Source organism: Phoca vitulina, unplaced genomic scaffold (assembly GCF_004348235.1).
Source record: "Phoca vitulina isolate PV1807 unplaced genomic scaffold, GSC_HSeal_1.0 scaffold44, whole genome shotgun sequence".
Lineage (NCBI taxonomy): Eukaryota > Metazoa > Chordata > Mammalia > Carnivora > Phocidae > Phoca > Phoca vitulina.
In genome coordinates this window covers 4045068-4065770 of record NW_022589747.1, presented here as the reverse complement: position 1 = coordinate 4065770, position 20703 = coordinate 4045068, and the positions used below count along the sequence as shown (strand labels likewise).

Here is a 20703-nt window from a genome sequence, read left to right as displayed (position 1 = left end):
CCCTCCCCCCTGCTCGTGCGCTCTCTCTCTTTCTCTCTCTCTCTCTCAAATAAATAAATAAAATCTTTAAAAAAGAAAAGAAAAGAAAAAGAAAGAACTGAGGCTTCTTACAATCAGGAAACCCAATGGTAACAAACTGGACTCCCGACTAAATCCAGCAGGGACATGGTTAACCTGGACTGCCGAGCCATATGCATTTCTGTGGGGCAGAAGTCAGGAGCCACGCTCTAGAAGACCTGCATGGTGGAAAGAGGAAGCTCGGCCTTGTGCCTGTGTGGTCAGCGGGGAGGGCAGGGCCTGGACAGCTGGGAAAGCAGTGGCCAGGACTCGTGGGAGTCAGTAATATCGTCAATGAAAAACGAAGTGATTTGAGAGACTAGAGGTGTTAACGCGGCTCCGCGTGATGCGTGCGTCTCCTGCAGATAACGCGTGGAGAGCGTTACGCGAGGTGATTTTTATCTGGCGTCCCGAAGGGCTCTAGGATCCTTGGTGCCTCGCACGGCGTCTGACCCACAGCAGGGGTCAGTAACCGTGTGTGAGTCGGTGTCTGCCTGGCTGATGGGATGATCCAGTAAATCCCAGAACCCGGACTGCGATAGGAATTAATGAAGCAACACCAGTTGTTCCAGCTGGCTTTGGGCCAGTGTAGACGGATCTAGGCCTCCCGTCAGCATAGCCTGGCAGCTGAGAACACGGACCCTGGTACCGGCTGTCCCGGGTTCAAATCCCAGCTCAGCCACTTGCTAACTGTGAGCTCTTGGAGCGTGTGACTTTATTCTCCATACTTGGGTTTCCCCAACTGTAAAATGGGGTACTAACGGCATGGTGTGTGTGTGCGTGCACGCGTGTGTGAGCACATACGTGAAAGGAATCAATGTACGTGAGTTGCTTAGAACCGCGTAAGCACAGGGTAAGGTCTCTGAAGTTATTAGCTGCCGTCGTTGTTAGCTGTCATGGGAGCTGTATCTGGACTTATATAACCTAAGTCCCAAATTTCTGTAACGAGTGGAGAGCATATCCACTCCACAAAAGGGCTGGGATAAATAACTGACATACTGTGGCTACCGCGATCTGGCACAGAATCTCCCTTTGTGCTCATCGCTTGCCTGTTTCCGACAGAGACCACCATTTACAATTTCATATCGCCTGCATTTCTGCTTCCTTTTTTGTCCCTCACAGCTTGAAAATAAATACACACCAGTGCAAGGAGGTTCTCAAATAAAATTATATGTAAGAGTTCAAATAATTGAGCGATTCCCAGAGAGAGGTGACTGTTTAGCAAGGACCAAACGCACCATCCTCCCATCTAATAATTGTCATTTTTACATGTTTGGCATTTGTCTTCCCCGTTTATGGAGTGGCCCTCCATCCCAGGGGCTTCCGCAGTCCCAGCGAAACAACCTAACGTTGCCGGGAATCGGGGCATTCGGTGTCCACCCTGAGCCACTGGGAAGGATGAAGCCAGCGTGGAATTCCAGAACTTTCTCAGGCGGGACCACCGCAGAGGCCCCGTGGGGCCCCCAGCTTCCTCCGCAGAGGGAGAGGGGGGATTTCCGGCGGGACCCTTGGGCAATCCCCCGGCTGTTACCCAAACAGTCACAGGGCCTGCCGCGGACACAGGACGCGAGGCCTTCTCTGAAAGCTTGTCCTCAGAGGAAATGTGAAGGGGCAGAGGTGCTGGATAAAGGGAACTTCTGGGCTGGCTTTGTCCAGAAATTTCCTGTCGAGTGTTTCACTTCACGTTTAGGAAAGGATTGAGGAACTCTTGGGAATCTAGTTAACAAGGTTAGACTGGCTGAAAAGAAATTCTACACCCAAGCCTCCCTCCGGGGCTCCGGGCCTCGTGGCCTCCCACCGGCCAGCACAGAGGAGGCGGGCCCGGCTTCCAGAAGGGCCTGTGGCTTCACATCTTGTCTTTGTGCCTCCGCTTTGCGGTGGTCCCGGCATGCCCTTGGCAGTCTCCCCCCACCCCCCACCCCCACCCAGGGCTTCTAAAAAAGAAAGAGACAGGAAATACGGGAAGTGGCCCCCTCTGCCTGCACGCCCTGGGCTCTGCAGAATGCACCATCCCCAAATGCCCCAAACGCTTTCTTGATTCTTCCAGCGCTTTCCACCGAAGTCCTCCCCACCACTGTCCTCCCCACCCCGCCACCCCTCCACCCACCCAGAGCCAGGCCGGTGGAAATAAAAAAACCAGACCCGGCCGGTTAAGAAAATACTCCTACAAAAAGTAAGCGTTACAACGGCGCTCAGAGAAGAATGTACAGCCTTCAAAGCGGGCACCTTCTCGGCCCTCCTCCCTGGGTTTTAAAGAGCAGATTTGGGAAGACTGGAGAGAAAGAAAGAGTACGGGATTTTCTTTTCATTTCATGGATCCTTAACCCATATTTAATGCAGACTCTGGATTTTAGACACAGCAAGTGTGCTTGTAATTATTTCAAACAGTTAAAAAAGCTAGTTAATGATGTTCAACATAAGTAATCATGTTAAATAGTAAAATTTAATTTCTTAAAAACTTAAATCCTCATATCTTCTGGAATGCATTGTACTGTAGGATGTCTGAGTAAATTAAATTCTCTCCCGCACACTAAAGCATCAATTTCCTTATGGTAATTATCTGCTAGATTGGATCTGTCAGAGGCAGGGAAGCAAGCCTGACATTATACCCTCTTTACAAAAAATGATTACAAAAAATTAAGACGAATGAGTAAAATTAAGGCCGCGGCTGGTAAGCCTCTATAAGGCTCTCGTGGATCACTCTACGTAAGATACCATTGTGCTGGGGACTAAGCTTTTAATGACTAGCCGTATAATCAGGGAAGTCCATTAAAGGACAGGAGAAGTAACCGATCACAAAGATAACAACCAGAAATGATTTTCCGCCAAGTAGAAGCAATTTATTATACACAAAAACGCATTTCTAACGGAAGTGTCTGGAGAGAGGAGGAACTTGCTGGAGTTGGCAGGATTCCCGTCCTGGGGAAAGTTGGACAACAGGGGGCGGCACCTGGGGTCCGGCGGGCTCTGCCAGGTCCCCCCTGGGGGGTTTTGCCGGTTCAGAGGCTGGAACTGACCTGGGGCTGCGGAGCATGCTGGCCTCCCAGGGACCCCCGCCTCCGGGCTCTCTGGCCTAGATGCCTCGGGAGCCGCTGATTCGGACACAGAGAGCCTCAGTTTGGGGCCGGACTCACACTGGCTGTGCCGCGTCGTTAATCCGCTGGTGGTAAAGCCAGCCATCTGTGAAAGCACTCAGGGAATATAATTGCTTGGCTATCACGACCAGCGCATTAGTTTAATTAACTCAAAGGCTAAGGAAAAAGCAAAATCCCCATGGAATCCCAAGGAGAGCTGCCCGATCTCCAGGCATAATAAAAAATAAAAAAAAATGCATGACTTGGCGTTCAAGGCCCTGGAGCGGCTACTGCCCGGTCACCTCCAGCCTCCCCTCCCCACCCTCCAGATTCCTTCCTCTGCCAGCCCTGCTCAGGCCTTTGTCTGGGCTTCTCCTTCTGCCCGTCCATTTCAAAGGACGCCCTCTTCCTTCTGTATGATGGGGATTGTTGCTTCTGTCCCTGCTCTGCTGCTGTCTGCTGCATGATTTTCTGCAAGTTACCCAACTTCCCGGGACCTCAGTTTTCTGATCTGTAAAATGGGATTGTTAGGACAACACAGCCTCTTGGGTTGACCGTGCACATTAAGGGAGCCCCAGGCTTGGTGTGCGGTGGGCTGTACGGACCCCAGGTGGGGTTTGTGACAAACCATGGCCTTGCCTGGCTCTGCGGCCTGTCATCCTGCCCGTCCTCCCACAAGCGCCGTGAGCGAAGAATGGGTTTTGTTTTTCATTGTATCCCCAGCACCAGATACAAACACTGACAGGTAGTCGGTGCTTTAAATGATTGTCCACTGACAATGTGAAGGATTTGACATCTTTCTCGTCTTGAGTGAAAATCAGGGGCGATGTATTCTCATTTTGAAGCCTCAGTTTACCTGCATGTTGAATGCCCTCGAGGATCCGGTTTATGCCTTTCTCGAGTGTCTGGCCCTCGAAATTGGCTCTCCTGACTAGCAAGCGTAGCGTTGTGGGAGGTGATTTCCCCTGGATCGTGTTGGGAACTCAGCTCATTTTGTTTGTCAGGGACACACATGGCAATTCCTGATGTGGAGCCCCAGGAGCCAAGGTGGCCTTCTTTGGGGGGCCCCCTGGCGGGGCTTCATCTCTCCGAGCCTGCTCTAGCCACCTCTAAAGAGAGCATCCAGTTCAACGTTTCCGTGGATTGTTCCGTGCCCTGTATCAGGTAGCGCCTTTCTGTATCTGAAAGATTTCCTGCTCATTCCGAAGCTAACTTTCTCCACAATGCCTTCTCTGATGTGCTCGGGGAAAAGGAACTGCTTTCACTGAACTTGGGTAATATTTCCATGAGGGCACTGACTGACGAAATTATAGTGCCGGCTAATCGGGTATGTGCCTGTCTCCCCAGGTAGCTAGCTGGGGAAATGAACGGCACAGGGCATATTTTCTATTCTCCATTTATGCCCAAATGTTCTGGAAGCCTGTCCTGGTATAAACCGGCACCCAAGAGAAAATCAGTGTACTCTTAGGTGACCATGAATATACCAGGCATGAAGTGATGGTGCACCTGTCCACGAGGTGTGTACCTGTCCGATTGAGCAAGCCTCTGTCTGTCTTAACCCTGGCACCCAGGGCATCTGCTCGTTCCTCACTAGCCTTCTCCCTTCTGTCTTCCTACTGCCAATCACTTTTCATAGCATAAGCTTTTTTTATTGTGGTAAAATACACATGACATAGAATTCGCCATCTTAACCATTTTTAAGAGTACAGTTCAGTAATGTTAAGTACATTGACCTTGTTGTGCAACCTCCAGAACTTTTCCATCTTGTAACACTGAGGTTCTGTCTCCATTAAACACCAGCTCCCCTTCTCCCATACTCCCCAGCTCCTGGAAGCCACCATTCTGTAATTCTGTCTCTATGAATCTGGCTTCTCCAAGTACCTCGTATGATGGAGTCACACAGCGTTTTTCCTTGTGTGACTGGCTTATTTCACTTAGCGTCACGTCCTCAAGGTTCCTCCATGTTGTAGCAGGTGTCAGAACGTGATTGCTTTTTGAGGTTGAATAATATTCCAGTCTATGTAAATACATCTTGTTATCCATTCATCCTTGGGTAGACACTTGGGCTGCTTCCCCTTTTTGGTTATTATGAACAATGCCGACACAAACATGGGTGTACTGATATCTCTTCGAGAACTTCTTTCAATTCTTTTGGATGTATACCCAGAACTGGAATTGCTGAATCAAATTTTTAATTTCTTGAGGAACCACCATACTGTTTTCCATAGCCGCCATTCCATTTTACGTTCCACAATAAAGCACAGGAGTTCTGATTTCTCCACATCCTCACCAATGCTTTCTTTCTTTCTTTTTTTTTTTTTTTTTTTTGATAGTAGTCATCCTAACGGGTGTGTGGTAACATCTTACTGCTGTTTTGATTTGTATTTCCCAAAGGGTTAGTGATATTGAGCATGTTTTTATGTGCTTGTTGACCATTTGTGTTTCTTATTTAGAGAAATAGCTATTCAAGTCCTTTGCCCATTTTTTTAATTGAGTCATTTATTTTGTGGTGTTGAGTTGTAAGAGTTAGTTATAAAACCTGGATATTAACTAGTTATTAGATACATGATTTGCAAACATCTTCTCCCATTTTGTAGGTTGCCTTTTTCACTCTGTTAATTGTATCTTTTAATGCACAGAAGTTTTTAAATTGATATGGTCCCATGTATCCATTTTTTAATTTTTTTGCCTGTGCTTTTCATAGCCCCATTGGGTGGGGCTTGGGCACCCTTAAGAGCATGGCCTACACCCTGAGAATGTATGAACTGACGTCCACGTTCAGTGAAACTCCGTGGCCCAGCTTTGTAGCCAGCACATGGCATATGAACTCCTCCTGCAAGATTCTGTTTGGGGAAGTAGATGGATAATCAGAAAAAACACACAGACGTCGAAGTAATCATTGGCCACACGTATCCATAAGCCCATCAGGCACCTGAAGTATGACATCATTCTTACAGGTGCTTCATAGTTGGCTGGTATGGTCAGGAAGGTTCTAGTTACTCACAGTATCCTCAAGATAGAAGTGGGAAAGGACTTAGAAAATCCTCTAAATCAACAACAACCATGCACGTTGGAACAGCAAATACACCTGTAAAGTTAGGGACAGAGTTGGCTTGAGAACAGGGGGCAGTGGGAAGACATCGGATGTGAATATGCAGAGTTGAGTCGCATGCATGACAAGCCAAGCGGAGTTGTCCAGCTAAGGTCAGGAGAGAGACTCTGGGTCCCGACCAGCGGATTGGATCCCCAGGATGCATCTCACCTGTTTGTGGGTCACAGGCAAACAGACAGCAGTTGAAGGCATGCCAGGAGGGTGGGTCGCACCTGCTGTCACTGTCCTGTGGTCAGTCTCTCTATTCAAAACGTCCTGTACCCCAATTCAAGGTAATGTTATAACACAGTTGTTCACAATCTTCATTTAATCCCTGATACAGGGAAAGGTCCAAAGTCCTTATGCTGGCATGCAGTCATCCTTTAAAATCTTGCACTAGGCTGACTCCTATTATTTCTTACAGAGACCCTCCATCGGCAGTTCTCTAAGAGTTGTCTGGGTGACCTTGGGGTACCCGATATCCTTTTGGTACGCATGAGGTAAAAGCATGGATAGACAGAAGATCCATTTGGAGTGTGGATCTGGTTGAAGGATTCAACGAGAAAAGCAAAACCAGGGACATATGTACACATATATGTATATATCCAGATGTTAATGTGTATGTACACACACACACACCTTTTTTATTTTTTATTTTATTTTATTTTGCGAGAGAGAGAGAGAGAGAGAGAGAGTGTGTGTGTGTGTGTGTGAGTGAGGGGGAGGGGCAGAGGGAGAGGGAGAGAGAGAATCTTTTTTTTTTAAAGATTTTATTTATTTATTTGACAAAGAGACACAGTGAGAGAGGGAACACAAGCAGGAGTAGTGGGAGAGGGAGAAGCAGGCTCCCTGCGGAGCAGGGAGCCCGATGTGGGGCTCGATCCCAGGACCCTGAGATCATGACCTGAGCCGAAGGCAGACGCTTAATGACTGAGCCACCCAGGCGCCCCGGAGAGAGAGAATCTTAAGCAGGTTCCATGCTCATCAGGAAGCCCGACTCTGGGCTCGATTTCACAGACCCTGAGATCAGGACCTGAGCCAAAATCAAGAGTCAGACACTTAACTGACTGAGCCACCTGGGTGCTCCACTCACACACACCATTTTTTGGTGAACTTACTACAGAAGGGGCTGGCCAAGCAGCCTGCACAAGGCTGTCCCCCATCTGAGGCTGCTGGAGCCCCCAGCCCACCAGCAGGCCATCGGGAAGGAAGATGAGGAGGAGGCCGGAACCCACAGGCTAGAGCTGAAGCCTTACTAGGAAAGACACACTGAAACCTGTGTCTGTTCATGCCGTCTCTGATCTTGGTGGTCTGGGTGTCCTGGGGAAGCCCCTTCCTCAGGTAACTACAAACACGTAGCCCAGGAGTCAGAGAGACAGAGGAAGACCTGGGCGGGAGGGCCTCCATGGGTAGTATTTGGTTGACTAGTATTTGAATAACTGGAAGGCAGAGCTACAGAATGATGGCAAAGTGGTCATCACCTCCCTTCTGCCTCTAACTCTGGGGAGAAAATTTCCCTTAAAGCTCATCCCGAGGGGACTCATCCTAGAATGGAGATTCTGGGAGTGGTGTTCACAAAATGGGAGATGGACCAGTTGATTTTCAGGGGAACGTGGTTCTACTTCTACACTGCACCTAATCTTGAAGAAACTACCACTTGTTGATTTTCAATATAGAATCAAAGAAAAATATCACAGCCTTTTTTGGCTGTTAAAACACACCTCTCCTTACCAATGATCTATCTTCACATTTTCCCCCTACATCAACCAAAGACAACTATTGCCACAGTTTTACAATGCAGAAGCAGATGCAAGAATCCAGCTGCCTTTTAGTAAGCCAGACATAACGAGATTTGTTAAAATTAAAACAAAACTCACTAGATTTTCTTGGTGTTTTGCAAAATGTAGGTATTTTTCATAAAGAATGGGTTGTGTTAACGCATAATGACTTTATTTCTATGGTTTTAAAATGAATTAATAAAGATTTTTAAATTTGTCAGTTCTAACTTCTAATATAGTAAATATCAATGGTATGAGCCACATGAACAAATTCAGAACTTTAGTCATTTTCAGGAGTGTCAAGGAGTCCTGAGACTCTCCTTCTGGAGAACCGCCACCCCACACGATGGAGGAAGTCATCCATTTGGGTCTCCAGTCCAGCCACATATGTTCTTCCTTTGCTCCGGAGCCCATGTTGCCTGGAAGGTTCTCCCCTCCCCTCCCCTCCCCTTAGTGAACTTCGTGGCATTGTTCAGGGCTCAGCTCAAGGTCATGAGCCCCAGGAAGCATTGTCTATTCTGTCCTCTGGTAGAGGTCCTTAGTTATACCTGCGGCACCCAGAACCCCATCTCACCTTACGCTGTTTATCTCTGCAGCTGGAACACATCACAGCACACCCCCCTGGGAACCTAGCTGCGTTGGAGTGAGCCCCCCAAAGGTGTGTTGACGGAGTACCCAACCATGCCCTCAGATCTGTGCTAAAGCCTGAGGTGTATACAAGGGTTCTATTAAAGACAAAGATGGAGGACGTTCGTAAATGCAGGCCAGTGGAGCTTCCACCCAGAGAAGCAGGCTGAGGACAGTCACTTTTCCTGAAATGGAACACACACAGAGTCAGAGGTCACTGTTGTGAAGGAATTTGGCAGTTCCACCTGACTTAGGTGAAACCAGAATTGTCGGGTATTTTCAAAGAAGTGGTTTCTTCTCTTTCAGTCAGATTTAAAATGAGTGGTGCTTGATTAAATAAAGTTCATAATAATTTGCAATCAGAATATCAGTTGTCTGAGCCTGGCTAGAGGCAGCCAACCACAGAGGCCAAGGGTTCTGAGGAAGCCCCCCTCGGGGAGAGTCCTCATTCCACCGTGAATTAATGTGCTACCCTGGACACCTGTCTGAACTCCAGGTCCTCATCTGTGGACTGTATGAAAGAATACACACCCTGCAGGGTAGTTAGAGCAGTTAAATGAAATATTACTTTGACCTGGCACACAGGGGCATTAAAAAGGTTTTGGCATCCTCACTTCCCTTCCCTTCTGCTGCCCAGCCCCTCATTGAAATTGCAAACTCCAATCTGTGGATTCAGCATCTGCTTGTGATGTGGTTTGCATCCTCACTTGGCAAATTCAGAGGAAGTATACTAAAATTATTCAAGAATCCTGAGCATTGGGTCCAAATCAGTGAGGTTGTTCTGGATACAAAAAGAAAATCTTTAAAAATTGACTTTTGAGATACTTTTCTATTTTCATTCAAGTTTTAACTCCATGTCTTCATCTTACACAGTCTTTCCCAGCGGCCCTGACCTACAAGTTTCTTTCTTTTCTCTGAGGCTCTAAAATATGTACAATCTACAGTATATAATTTAGCCCCTAGTAGAAGAACTTGACATGTCCTGTGTCCCAGTAAAATGCGTGTGCATATGGATACTGCTCAGAGTCCTGGTGAACCGTCATCCATCCACCCATCCATGTGTCCGTCCATCCTTCCATCCATCCATCCATCCATCCATCCATCCATCCATATGTTCATCCATCCATATGTTCATCCATCCATCCATCCATCCATCCATGTGTCCATCCATCCACCCACCCATCCATATGTTCATTCATTCATCCATCCATCCATCTATCCATCCATATGTCTATCCATCCATCCATCCTTCCATTCCTTTATCACACAGATATTTTCAAGTACTACCTAATACATGCCTGGCTAGGTACAGGGCCCTGGTTGATACCAAGATAAATAAAACATGGTCCCAGGCTTCAAAGAATGGGAAAGAAAAATACATAAATGGATCTTTTCATTACAAGGAGATAATTGCTATATTTTACATACAAAACCAAAGTAAGGCAATATGATGAGTCACAGAAATAAGGACACTTATTTGACAGCTATGTTAAAAGAGAGACAAAGTAGAATCCAAATTAGAGGTAGGGTGACTCTCAGCTTCTGGCTTTGGCACATGGGTGAGTCATGGTGTCCCTGGCTCATCAGGATTGCTGAGATTGAGCAGGGTCAGAGGCCATAGAACATGGACCACTGGTGCTATGCGGGGTGGGAGAAGGGCTGCTTGTTACATGGACAGCACATACAGCACAAGAAGGGGAGCCATGATCTGTTTCAGAGGAGAGTTATTTTTCATAATAACAATGTTATTATGTGTTGAATGTCTCTAATGTGCCTGGTACTTATGTATGTTCTCTCCTTGAACGTCCTCAACAACCCAGCATTTTTCTATTACAAAATGTGAGCATCAAGGACATAAATTTCTTGCCATAAATCAAGGAAAGTACCAGAGCCTGTGCATCTCCCCAGCCTGCACTGAGGGGACACTGACTTTGACATGGGTCTGTGAGTCGGCCGCAAGGGTAGGGCGTAAGCGCACGGCCCCTTTCTAAGGGAAGAGATCATAGTCTTCATGGGATATCCATGTGAATATTTAGAAAGTCAGAGAATTAGGAAGATAAAAATTCTGAATCAGGAGAAAGCTTCGACAAAGAGTAATCAAATATCAAATCCCACATTCAGTGGCCAGACCCCAGGAAGGGCAGCAGTGAGAATTCGGGGTCCCTCCGTACACAGAATGATTTCTCCCCTCTTGACCCCTGTGAAGGCCCTGTCCTGCCCCTCCCTGTCACCCTCCACTTCAGTACACACCGCTTTCTTCTCAGGCAGGAAGTGAAAGTGAGCAACTCCCTCACAAGAGGTGCTTCTAATGGAAAGGGCACCTCTCTGTAGGGTCTGTGAGAAAGGAAGGAGGCTGAAGCTTTTTCTGAAGAATAGAACCTTCTTTCAGGAGCCTGAGACTCCAGGCACCCTCAAGGACAAACCATAAAGAATTCAAAAGAACTACGGTCAAACCACAGCCAACATGAACAACATCACTCCCCACCTTAGCTAACCTCACCTTTTAAGCAGAAGAGGTCAAGGGTTTTGCAACTGTCCCTGTGCTTTGGAGAATTACCAGGAGCTCTCATCTCCCTGGTATGATGATCTCCATGTCTGAGCTTTTGGGAGCCTTCTCTGGGGGCAGCCCAGCACCCACCCTACACAGGATGTGGTTGTCCAGCCACCATTTTGGGGCATGGCACAGCCCCACACACTGGCCTTTACAGAAGCCAGGCTCCAGTTAGAGGACTGAAGGGCTCCTCCACTGGTCTGTGGAGCCAAGAGCTGACTTCACTGCACAACAGATCAGAGCTACCCAAACAGGCAGCAGCCAGAACTCCCTGGGTGATATGGAGCTCTATCTGTGTCTGCCAACAGGAATCACATGTGGGGGATGTTTCCACCAGACTATCCCTCAGGAACATAGGGAGCAGGGCACACCCCACACCTGCTATCCCACCATGTGCCCTGCAGGTTTTTCCTCCTCACACACTCCTTTAAGAAATGAGTTTGTACTGTTTCCCTGAGCCGTGACTGAGGTCCAGATCATTCGGGTCCTTCCCATCCCCCCCCCCAGGGCATGTGGACATCACTCACCTGTCCCCTTGTTCTCAGGAAGCCTCCTTGAAAATCCACAGTCTCTGTGTATATTTCACTGCTTTATGTATAAGGCTGACTCCAGAGAGGTCCTTTTATTTCTCAACTGGTAAATTCATTATGAAATAATTCTTGGAGAGATACAGGCCACTGATTTTCTGCAATTTGCAACACCACACTTTAACTTGTGCTGAAAGCTGAGCCTTTTGGTCCTCTGTTTTAGAAGTATATTAATATTTCTGTGACCTTTACTGGATGGCAGTTGAGACATAGTCTTTTAAATAACAAAACCAAGAAAACCAATAACTTAAAATACCTATTACTGACCCTAGTTTGATGAGCAAATTAGGAGAGATAAGTCTTTTCCTAAAGGAAAGAGAAAGTCAAGAAGACTTGTAAGGTTGAAGTAGAATGATTGTAGATACATGAATGGATGGATGGATAGGTAGGTAGGTAGGTAGGTAGATAGATAGATGAACAGCTCGATGCACAGATGGATGGGTAGATGGATGGATGGACGGATAGATAGATAGATAGATAGATAGATGAACAGAGAGACGGACAGATGGATGGATAGATAGATGGATGGACAGACAGGTGAACAAAAAGAAGGATGAATGAATGGATGATGATGGATGGATGGACGGATGATTGATGGATGGACAGACGGATAGAGAGATAGATAGATAAATAGATAAACGGATGGATGGATAGATAGATAGAGAGACAGATACTAATATTATCAGACATGGATTCAGATTCATCTCCTGGATATGTGGTAGCATTTTATATACTTTTAAGTTCCATACTATATCTTAGGTAATTTACTTGATTACACATTTAGTCGGTATCTGATGATGATGACAATAAATGTGAGAGTAGAAAGCCATCTGTGAGAGTGTTGGGCAGCTGCATTGCCATGGAGCATGTCACCAGCTATGAGGCTGAATGCCCCTCCATTGGCATCAGTGTTGGTCATGGTGGTCAGTACCTTGTAGGCCAAACCTGCCCTCAAGACCTGGATTTATTTTGAAGCCATGAGCCTCCTCTTTGGTGGGTCCAAGTGGCTGAGTGCCAGTGTTTTCTCCCACCACGTCCACGTTGTGTGCAGAGTTCAGTGTAAGGTGGACAGAAGCCCCAAGAGCTGAGCCCGAGTAGAGGCCACACCACCCAGAGTCATGGTGAACAGAGAGGACAGAAGGGCCAATGTTCCCTTAGAAACCAGCCTGCATCCTCCCCGGCATCTAAAGCGGCTGTGATCTTGCCATTTTTGTCTTGCTCCAGTGTTTGAATGCGGCATCTGCACTTGCTCACAGTGGTCTCAGCGCCATCTCACGAAGGACACACAAGACACCTGGCTGAAAATGCGACCATGTAGGGACCCTATCAGGGAAGACTTTTGTTTCCTTTGTCATCTTACCTAATTGAGCATAGACGAGTGGCCCTAAACCAGTAAATGCTGGGGGGAGGGGGTGGGTATTTACCCAACATGCCAGTTTGGGTTTGGACCCTCTGACCTGCAAAAATTAGACCACACGGTTCCAGGACCTCCTCTTCCCAATCTCTCTGACTGGGGTTTCCCTTGACTCTGCTTTGACTTGCCCCAAAGCTCACAATCCCACCTGGGGGCCCAGGGCTGGCCTTGGAACCGGACCATCCCACCCCACCTCAATCCTTCATACAGATCCCCTGGACTCTCCCTGCCAAGGACCCTACTACCCGGGGACCCTGCACCTGCCCCTCTGTTCTCCCCACTACACTGCCAAGTTTCCTCTATGTTGTATCTCATGGCTCTGCCCACAACAGGCACATAAAAACGATCTGCCAACACTGGAAAAATAGATTTCTACTGACACTTTATCGCTTTATGTCCAAACTGTGAAAGCAAGGAAGTAAAGCTGCTTTTGTTTACCGTTCACAAGGTAGAATCAGTGGGGTTTGCCCTGGAAACCTACTCTGGATGACTGTGTGTGTGGGTGGCACTCAGGAGATCTTCCTGTGCATCATGATCAGCAGGTGTGATGAGCAGGGCAGTGCGACCTTTCGATGTCGGTGTTCGCCCATGTATGAGGAACTAGGTTTAAGGGATGGGAAGTGCTCTGATGACAGCCCTTGTGAGTGCGTTCAGAACCAACCATCATCAGCACACACAAGTGCTTTGAGAGAACTGCAGTAGAGCGTCTGAATACCATTCGGAGAGAAAGCCCTGAGACTGTGGGGCCCGGATCAGAACACTTGGCTTCTTATGCAGGTTTATAAAGAAGACTTTTGTTGCCTTTGTCATCTTACCTAATTGAGCATAGACGAGTGGCCCTAAACCAGTAAATTCTGGGGGGGGTGGGGGTGGGTATTTATCCAACATGCCGATTTGGGGTCTTCAGGTGTGCCTACTAGATGCCCAGCGCCTTACAGATTAGCAGTTGCTGTTTCCGCACCCCAATGTAATGAAATAATTCCCCTTTTCAGAAGGATTATGAATTTGGGTAAACCAAGGTCTTTTATGGTAAAGATATAGAATTAATTCTACCGAATCATTCCTTAAACGTATGTGTGTGTGTGTGTGTGCAGAAGTACACCCCTCTTACAATAGGAAGTCATATTCTTTATTTTGAAAAATGCCACATATTTTTTTAATGCAGCATAATGTTTTGAAACAAAATCATTCCATTGACCACACGAGGGATTTAATTTGTGCATTTGAATGAAAGGTTATCCATGCCGGTACTCTCAGTAGCCTCCTCAGTGCAATCAGTGTTTAATGACTTTATCGACTGCTCCCGTTGGCTTGTTGGCCCAGACCCCACAATATTGGCGAGGACCCCACGGGCTCCTGACTGCAGGCCTGGCACACACTGCTGTGTCTTGGGGTACTTGTTGAAGGACTGAGCGCGCCCGGGAAGAGTGTGGATCACCTTCACATGTTATGTCAGGTAATGAGATTCTGCGTACTCTCGGGGCTGCTGTTATGCCTGTGTTTATAATTGTAATCACACCATCATTTCCATCATTCTATCAGGCCAGTGTTATTTTTCTCCCAGAAGCTGCGGCTCAGAGCAGTGAAGCAGTGAACCTGGAGACTTGGAGCCCATTCAGAGCGACTCTGAAACCCCTGCTCCTAGCCAGAATGCCTCCTTGCCTCCTGGGGGTTACACGAGATTGGTCATGAGAAAGAAAACACCACCCTCAAAGCAGATATTTTAAAAAATTGATCCTGAAGCTATATATTTTCCTCAGTTAATTGTAGCTATTTGGCATGTTTCTTCTTTAGCAGTTTATAGATTGTAATGCAGAACGCCATGATTCCTAGAGATAAAAATAATCCAGTCTGCCTGGGTTTCGTGGAACGAGTGGGTGTAATTTAGAAAATTCTCATTTATTAGAACATGGTCCCGGGTGGTCAGGTTGTTCCTGCTACCAGATCATTGGCGCCTCTACCCCCAACCACCTGCTTCTGGCGACACCTTCAGGGCGGGAGGGTGACCGACCACGAAGACCCACCCCATGTGCACTATGCTGTCCAGGCTTGGGTTTCCCTACCGCGGGTCAGCGCTCCATCTGGTGCGTGAAACACTAACAAGAAACACGTTAAACATTTCTAATGTGATCTGTGACCTACTGGTTTCCCCCATCAGTTGGGCATCTCCTATCACGAGGATCTTAAAATCGAAACAGAAAAATCTGAAACTATGTGGAAAGGAGAAAAAGCAGGTAAAGAACCAGTGGTTCTCAGACATGCCACTTCCCAGAATGACTCAAGAGGCTTCATTGGGTATCGGTTTTGAATGTGGAGCCCTGAATCAAGTTTGTTAGCATCTCTAAGTTCATGTACTGATCTAATTCAGCCTTGAGCTTCCTGGCAGGCATGTGAAAATGGAAGCACTTTCCATTTTAACATTTTCCACTTGGGGCACCTATGTAATTTCACAGCTATCTATATTACAAACCATCGAATTTTAGAAAAGATTGAGGTGGGTGGCTTACATAATTCTCACACTCACACACCAGTTCTTCAGGAGGGGCAAATGTTTCCTTGGCATTGAATTCATTAAAGGAGAAAAAAAATCTGAAAAACAAAATCTGATAGTTTAGGGATATTGGCTTTTTATAACTTTTCAAGTTTTCCAATTTTAAAGAAATACATGTTGCTGTAAGAGTAAAATATGCAATTACCATTAACGTGTTTTATATCTCCCCACATTATTCTGTGTATACCCATTTAAAATTAAAATAGGATAATTAAATACATACTGTTGTAAAAATCTGCTTTTTACACTTACCAATAATTGCACGTACATCTTTCCGTGATAATAGAGACCTCCGTTGTCTTTTTAACACATATATTGTATTTAGTATATTCATCTACTGCAATTTATTAAATTTTCTCTCAATGGGCATTAAGTTGTTTCTAATTTTTCTGTCATAAATTGTCGTACCTTCAGTTTCTTTATATAAACGCATTTGCTCACTGGTGTAATCCTTTGCTTGACAAAATCCTAAAAGTAAAATTACTAAGTTTGAACCTTTGCCACCTGGGAAAGTTCTGGAAACAGTGCCGACTGCCCTCTGGAAAGGTGTTAACAGTGTCAGGTCCTACTCCTGGAAAACAAAGCTGTGGATCTTTTCTTACCAGCACCGATCAGCAGGTGGAACATGAAATATGACAGTCATGTCTCTAATACTCCTCAGGTGTCAATATATCATCTGGTCTTTGGCCACTTATATTTCTTATTTTTGAGTGTATTTATTAATATCCTTTGCCTTGTTTCTATTGGTGTAATCATTTTTTTTTTTTTTTCTCATCATGGACTGTCTTTAGAGTGAGGATATGAATTTTTGTCTGACATATTTTGCCAACAGGTTTTTCTTTAAAAAATTTCGGTGGTATTTTTTAAGTTAAAGTAGTTAATTTTTTTCTTCATAATTTCTGGCTTTGGGTGCATCAGGAAAAATTTTCCCCCACCTAATAAACCAATTCTCCTGAATTTCCAGGTAACCTGACTTAGGCTCTCAGTTATCCATTTAAAGCTCTATTCCTTTTGATTTATGGGAGAGACCTGGATGTATTTTTTTGTTTTGTTTCCAAACAGTTGTTTCTGTATCATCTATTGAAACAAATCTAACTTGTACTCTGGGGTTTGACATAATTTCTTTATCTGTTTATTTCTAGATTTCCTCTTCTCTGTCAGGAGTATCATACTTTCATATTATTGAGTTTGAGTAACATATTTACAATATTACATTGTAATATCCTTATCTTCTAGAATAAGCTTATTGGCTTGCATTTTCTCTTACGGGCGAACTCTCTAAGACTTTCGAACACTATCTTCCACCTAAGTTTTATGGAAACTGCAGAGGTTCTCTGCGTTTGGGTCATCCCTAGGGATAAATAAAAGCCCAGAGAGTAAAGCTGTAGGGCAGCCCATGCTCTGGGGAGAGAAAGCAACAGGCAAGTGGCTAATCCAAGGAGGCACAGATATGTCGGCTCCAGTGCATCAGAATGACCCAAGAGCAGACTTCACATCTTGAAGAGCAGTTGCATATCCCTCAGGCGGTCTTCCTTGATTTTTACAATTTTCATCTGAACTGCTAACCAAGGAAACCCGAATAATACAACTGGGTTGGTACTTCTATGTTGGCCTTGGATTCGAGATCGTGGTGAGCAGGATTTGCTTTTCTCTTCACAGGAAACAAGTCAGAACTAGGTATGGTGCAAATGGAGAGCTGCCATCTTTCTTCTGCTGGACGTGGCCTGGGGGTGCTGTAGGCAAGGCCAACATTCTTCTAGAAGCAGCTTTGAAGGTGCTCGCCTCTCAGCTTTGAGAGGTGTCCAGTTACCTGCACTATCGAGGATGGAAATAATTATCTTAGGCTGCAGAATGTCAAAATCAGGTGTTACTAGAGCTCTGCCGTAGAAAGGCCCAGAACAATAAACAGGTGCCTCTGATTTTGAGCAGTAACACCTCCTGACAAAGTGGCCTGCCAGGGATGTTTACCACAAAATGTAATCTCTGGAACCTGCATTAATCTACTTCTTGGACAGGGCTAATCCTTCCCGTTTGTGTTTGGGTGAGAATCTTCCAGAGATGAAGATTTTTGTTATGGTCTGAGTTTTATTTTTTTAACAGAATTGCTTGTTCTGAAAATAATTAAGCTACAAGATTGGGTTCAGGTGAAGCCATTCCTTTTCCGTGAAGGCAAGTCAAGCTTCCCAGGATGAATGGGCACGTGTCTTCCTGTTCTTTCTGGCAGAGAGGCAGCTCATAGAGAGGGTCCGAAGAGCCAACATCCAGATCTACGGCTGTCAACTGAGGCAGTACCCAATCCCCAAACAAACATAGCTGATTTTGCCTTTCGAAGGGATAAGCAGGGCTTACACATTTGCTTGAAGTTCTGTAGGATCACTATCTCATTCAGAACCTCTTGAACCTCTGCATTCAGAAGAAAGCAGGAGAAAGACCCTGAGAAATACTTCTAAAAAGTCTAGGAACATAGGAAGAATTTTTTTTGTCTTTTGTCCGTTTCTGTTATCCAATCTGTAGAGAAATGGTGGCACGGTATCTAAATTTGGAAAGCCTGGGTTTTAGTTCTAACCCTACTAATTATTAGTAGCATGACCTGAGATAAATACTTCACTTCTCCTTGCCTTTCGCTGTTCATAAAGTAGCAAGGTACCTGTGAAATGCTTGCTATGGGTTTGCAGGATCAAATGAGCTAAGGTTTGCGAAAGCACTTGTAAACTCTGACGGGATCTATAGATATGTGTACACAAATAGAAATAAACTTCATGTGTATACAAGTAAAACTACATTTGCAGGGCCAGAGGGATCCCGCACAGCCTATGTTCACTCTTGAGTGATTCTGGAGCTGGTGCTGTGTTTGGCCAAGGCCCAGGCGGGCCACACACGGATGCTAAAGCGGACGTGACTGGTCACAACTGCCCCTTGAGCCTCATGGAGCCTGGGGATGCTTCTTTTTCTGAAAGAGAAATATTACAGCCAGGCAAGGGATGATTTTGTCCCTCATTATCATAGATGTTGTCCCTGTGTGACGCCATATCTGAAGAGAACACCACCACTTTCTCTCTCAGCCACTCAGTCTTCCCATTAAGAACATATGGGGTTTGGATTGGATAGTCTGTGGTCACAAAACCTACGATCTACCCTCTGCAGTTATAATCACTGCATTAACATGGCCAAGACATGAAACCTCTAGGTAGACCTGGCATTCCAACTCTAAAGAGGAATCTTCTGGAAATACAACGGCTGCTACTGATGACTTCCAGAAAATCTTGGCTGCCATCAGGGAATAGTGGCTCTCCAGGGCCAGGTCAGGCGAGTGACTGAGGTTGGGGTCCAGGATACTCTGCCTAAGGCAGAAAAGAGCAGCAGACCTCATCTGACCTCTACAGACACACCCAGAACATGCCTGGGTCTTTTATTTCCCCATTGCACCATATGCGGTGCCTCCCCAGGGCTGAGGTTTATGAGTCCCACTCGGAGGGCAGGCCTTTGTCAGTATCCTACAGTTTCCTGTTGCTTCTTATTGAAAGGATTGTAGGGTTTTACAGTTGTGACCATTCGAGACAGCGGTGCCTGGTGACGGAAGACATCAACTTCCATTTCTTTCCGTAAGATGCTATAAAGGGGGTGGAGAAAAAAATAAAAAAATGACCCATAAAATATACATAAAAATATATAACCTCATCTGTTTTCCAACTAACAATACACATGTTCAGGAGAGTGAATGAGGGTCAGGAGAGCACATAACAGAGAGACTGGGAATGATTAATCCTTGTGTGCATTGTTTCATTTATTTCTTTTATTTGCATTGAGTCTCATTTATTGCATTACATGCATTATATTGTAATCGGTTTCATTGACTGAAAATCTACTCTGTGCCTAGAGTTACGGTAGGTGCTAAGAATAGATAGAATAGAAAATGTAGTTAAAAGGAGGTACTCAAACGTTACAACACAAAGTCCCTATACTGGCAAGCCTGGGGCAAGGGGCCCAGAGAGGTAGAGGACTCGATCCCAGGACCCCAGGATCACAACCTGAGCCGAAGGCAGACACTTAACTGACTGGGCCACCCAGGTGCACCTTTTTAATGCTATGATTATCATGATGTCAGAATATTTTATTGTGTGGTGGAAAACATCTGTTGAAGTACAAACTCAAGCTTCTGTTCAGGTGGCGTTCTGGTGTGAAGCAATGCACAGGAAACTCCGGACTGTCCTGGAAACAGGAATGAGGAGAAACCCCCATGTGCATTCTCTCGCTCTCAAAATGGGAGATTGACAACATTGGTCTCCCCCACCTCCTGCAGCCCTGCCCCTCACTTCAATCTCATCCACTAATCTCTTTCCTTGCTATTCTGTGTCTCATCTCAATATCAATCTTGGGCACAGGTGGTGTTTTGTACACTTTGCTCAAAATGTGTTACCAGGACCACATGGACCACTACCCCTTGGCATTGACATTCAAGGCCTTAACTCCTTAATCCCAGACTACTGCAACCTCCCAGGCACAAAGCCTATGTGTACCCCAAGAATAAGAACCCCAGAGAAGCCACCGCAGAGGGTCCTCGGTCCCCATTCTGAGACAAAATGACAGAGCTGTGTGCCGTGTGGGGGATGGCGAGTGTGGGGCTCACCAGGGGTCAGCAATGGGCCTAAACCTGGGCTTGAGGGTGTGGCCAAAAGACTCGAGTCCTTTTCCCAGGAAGTAACAGCAGTAGGAACATTAGGAACAGCAGGAACAGCACCAGGAACATTAGGAACAGCGGGAACAGCAGTAGGAACAGCAGGAACAGCAGGAACAGCAGTAGGAACAGCAGGAACAGCAGGAACAGCATTAGGAACAGCAGGAACAGCAGGAACAGCACCAGCAACATTAGGAACAGCAGGAACAGCAGTAGGAACAGCAGGAACAGCAGGAACAGCAGTAGGAACAGCAGGAACAGCAGTAGCAACATTAGGAACAGCAGGAACAGCACTAGC

General features: G+C 46.0%; 1 protein-coding gene across 1 annotated transcript in view; it reads right to left on the bottom strand.

Moving 5' to 3' along the window:
• Positions 1-19216: 19216 nt before the first annotated feature.
• The window catches only part of SPATA48 (spermatogenesis associated 48), a 57031-nt gene continuing 55544 nt past the window's right edge, over positions 19217-20703 (bottom strand). Inside the window, exon 9 of the mRNA XM_032430469.1 lies at positions 19217-19340. Coding sequence (XP_032286360.1) covers positions 19217-19340 — 124 coding nt within the window. The remainder of the gene's footprint in view (positions 19341-20703) is intronic.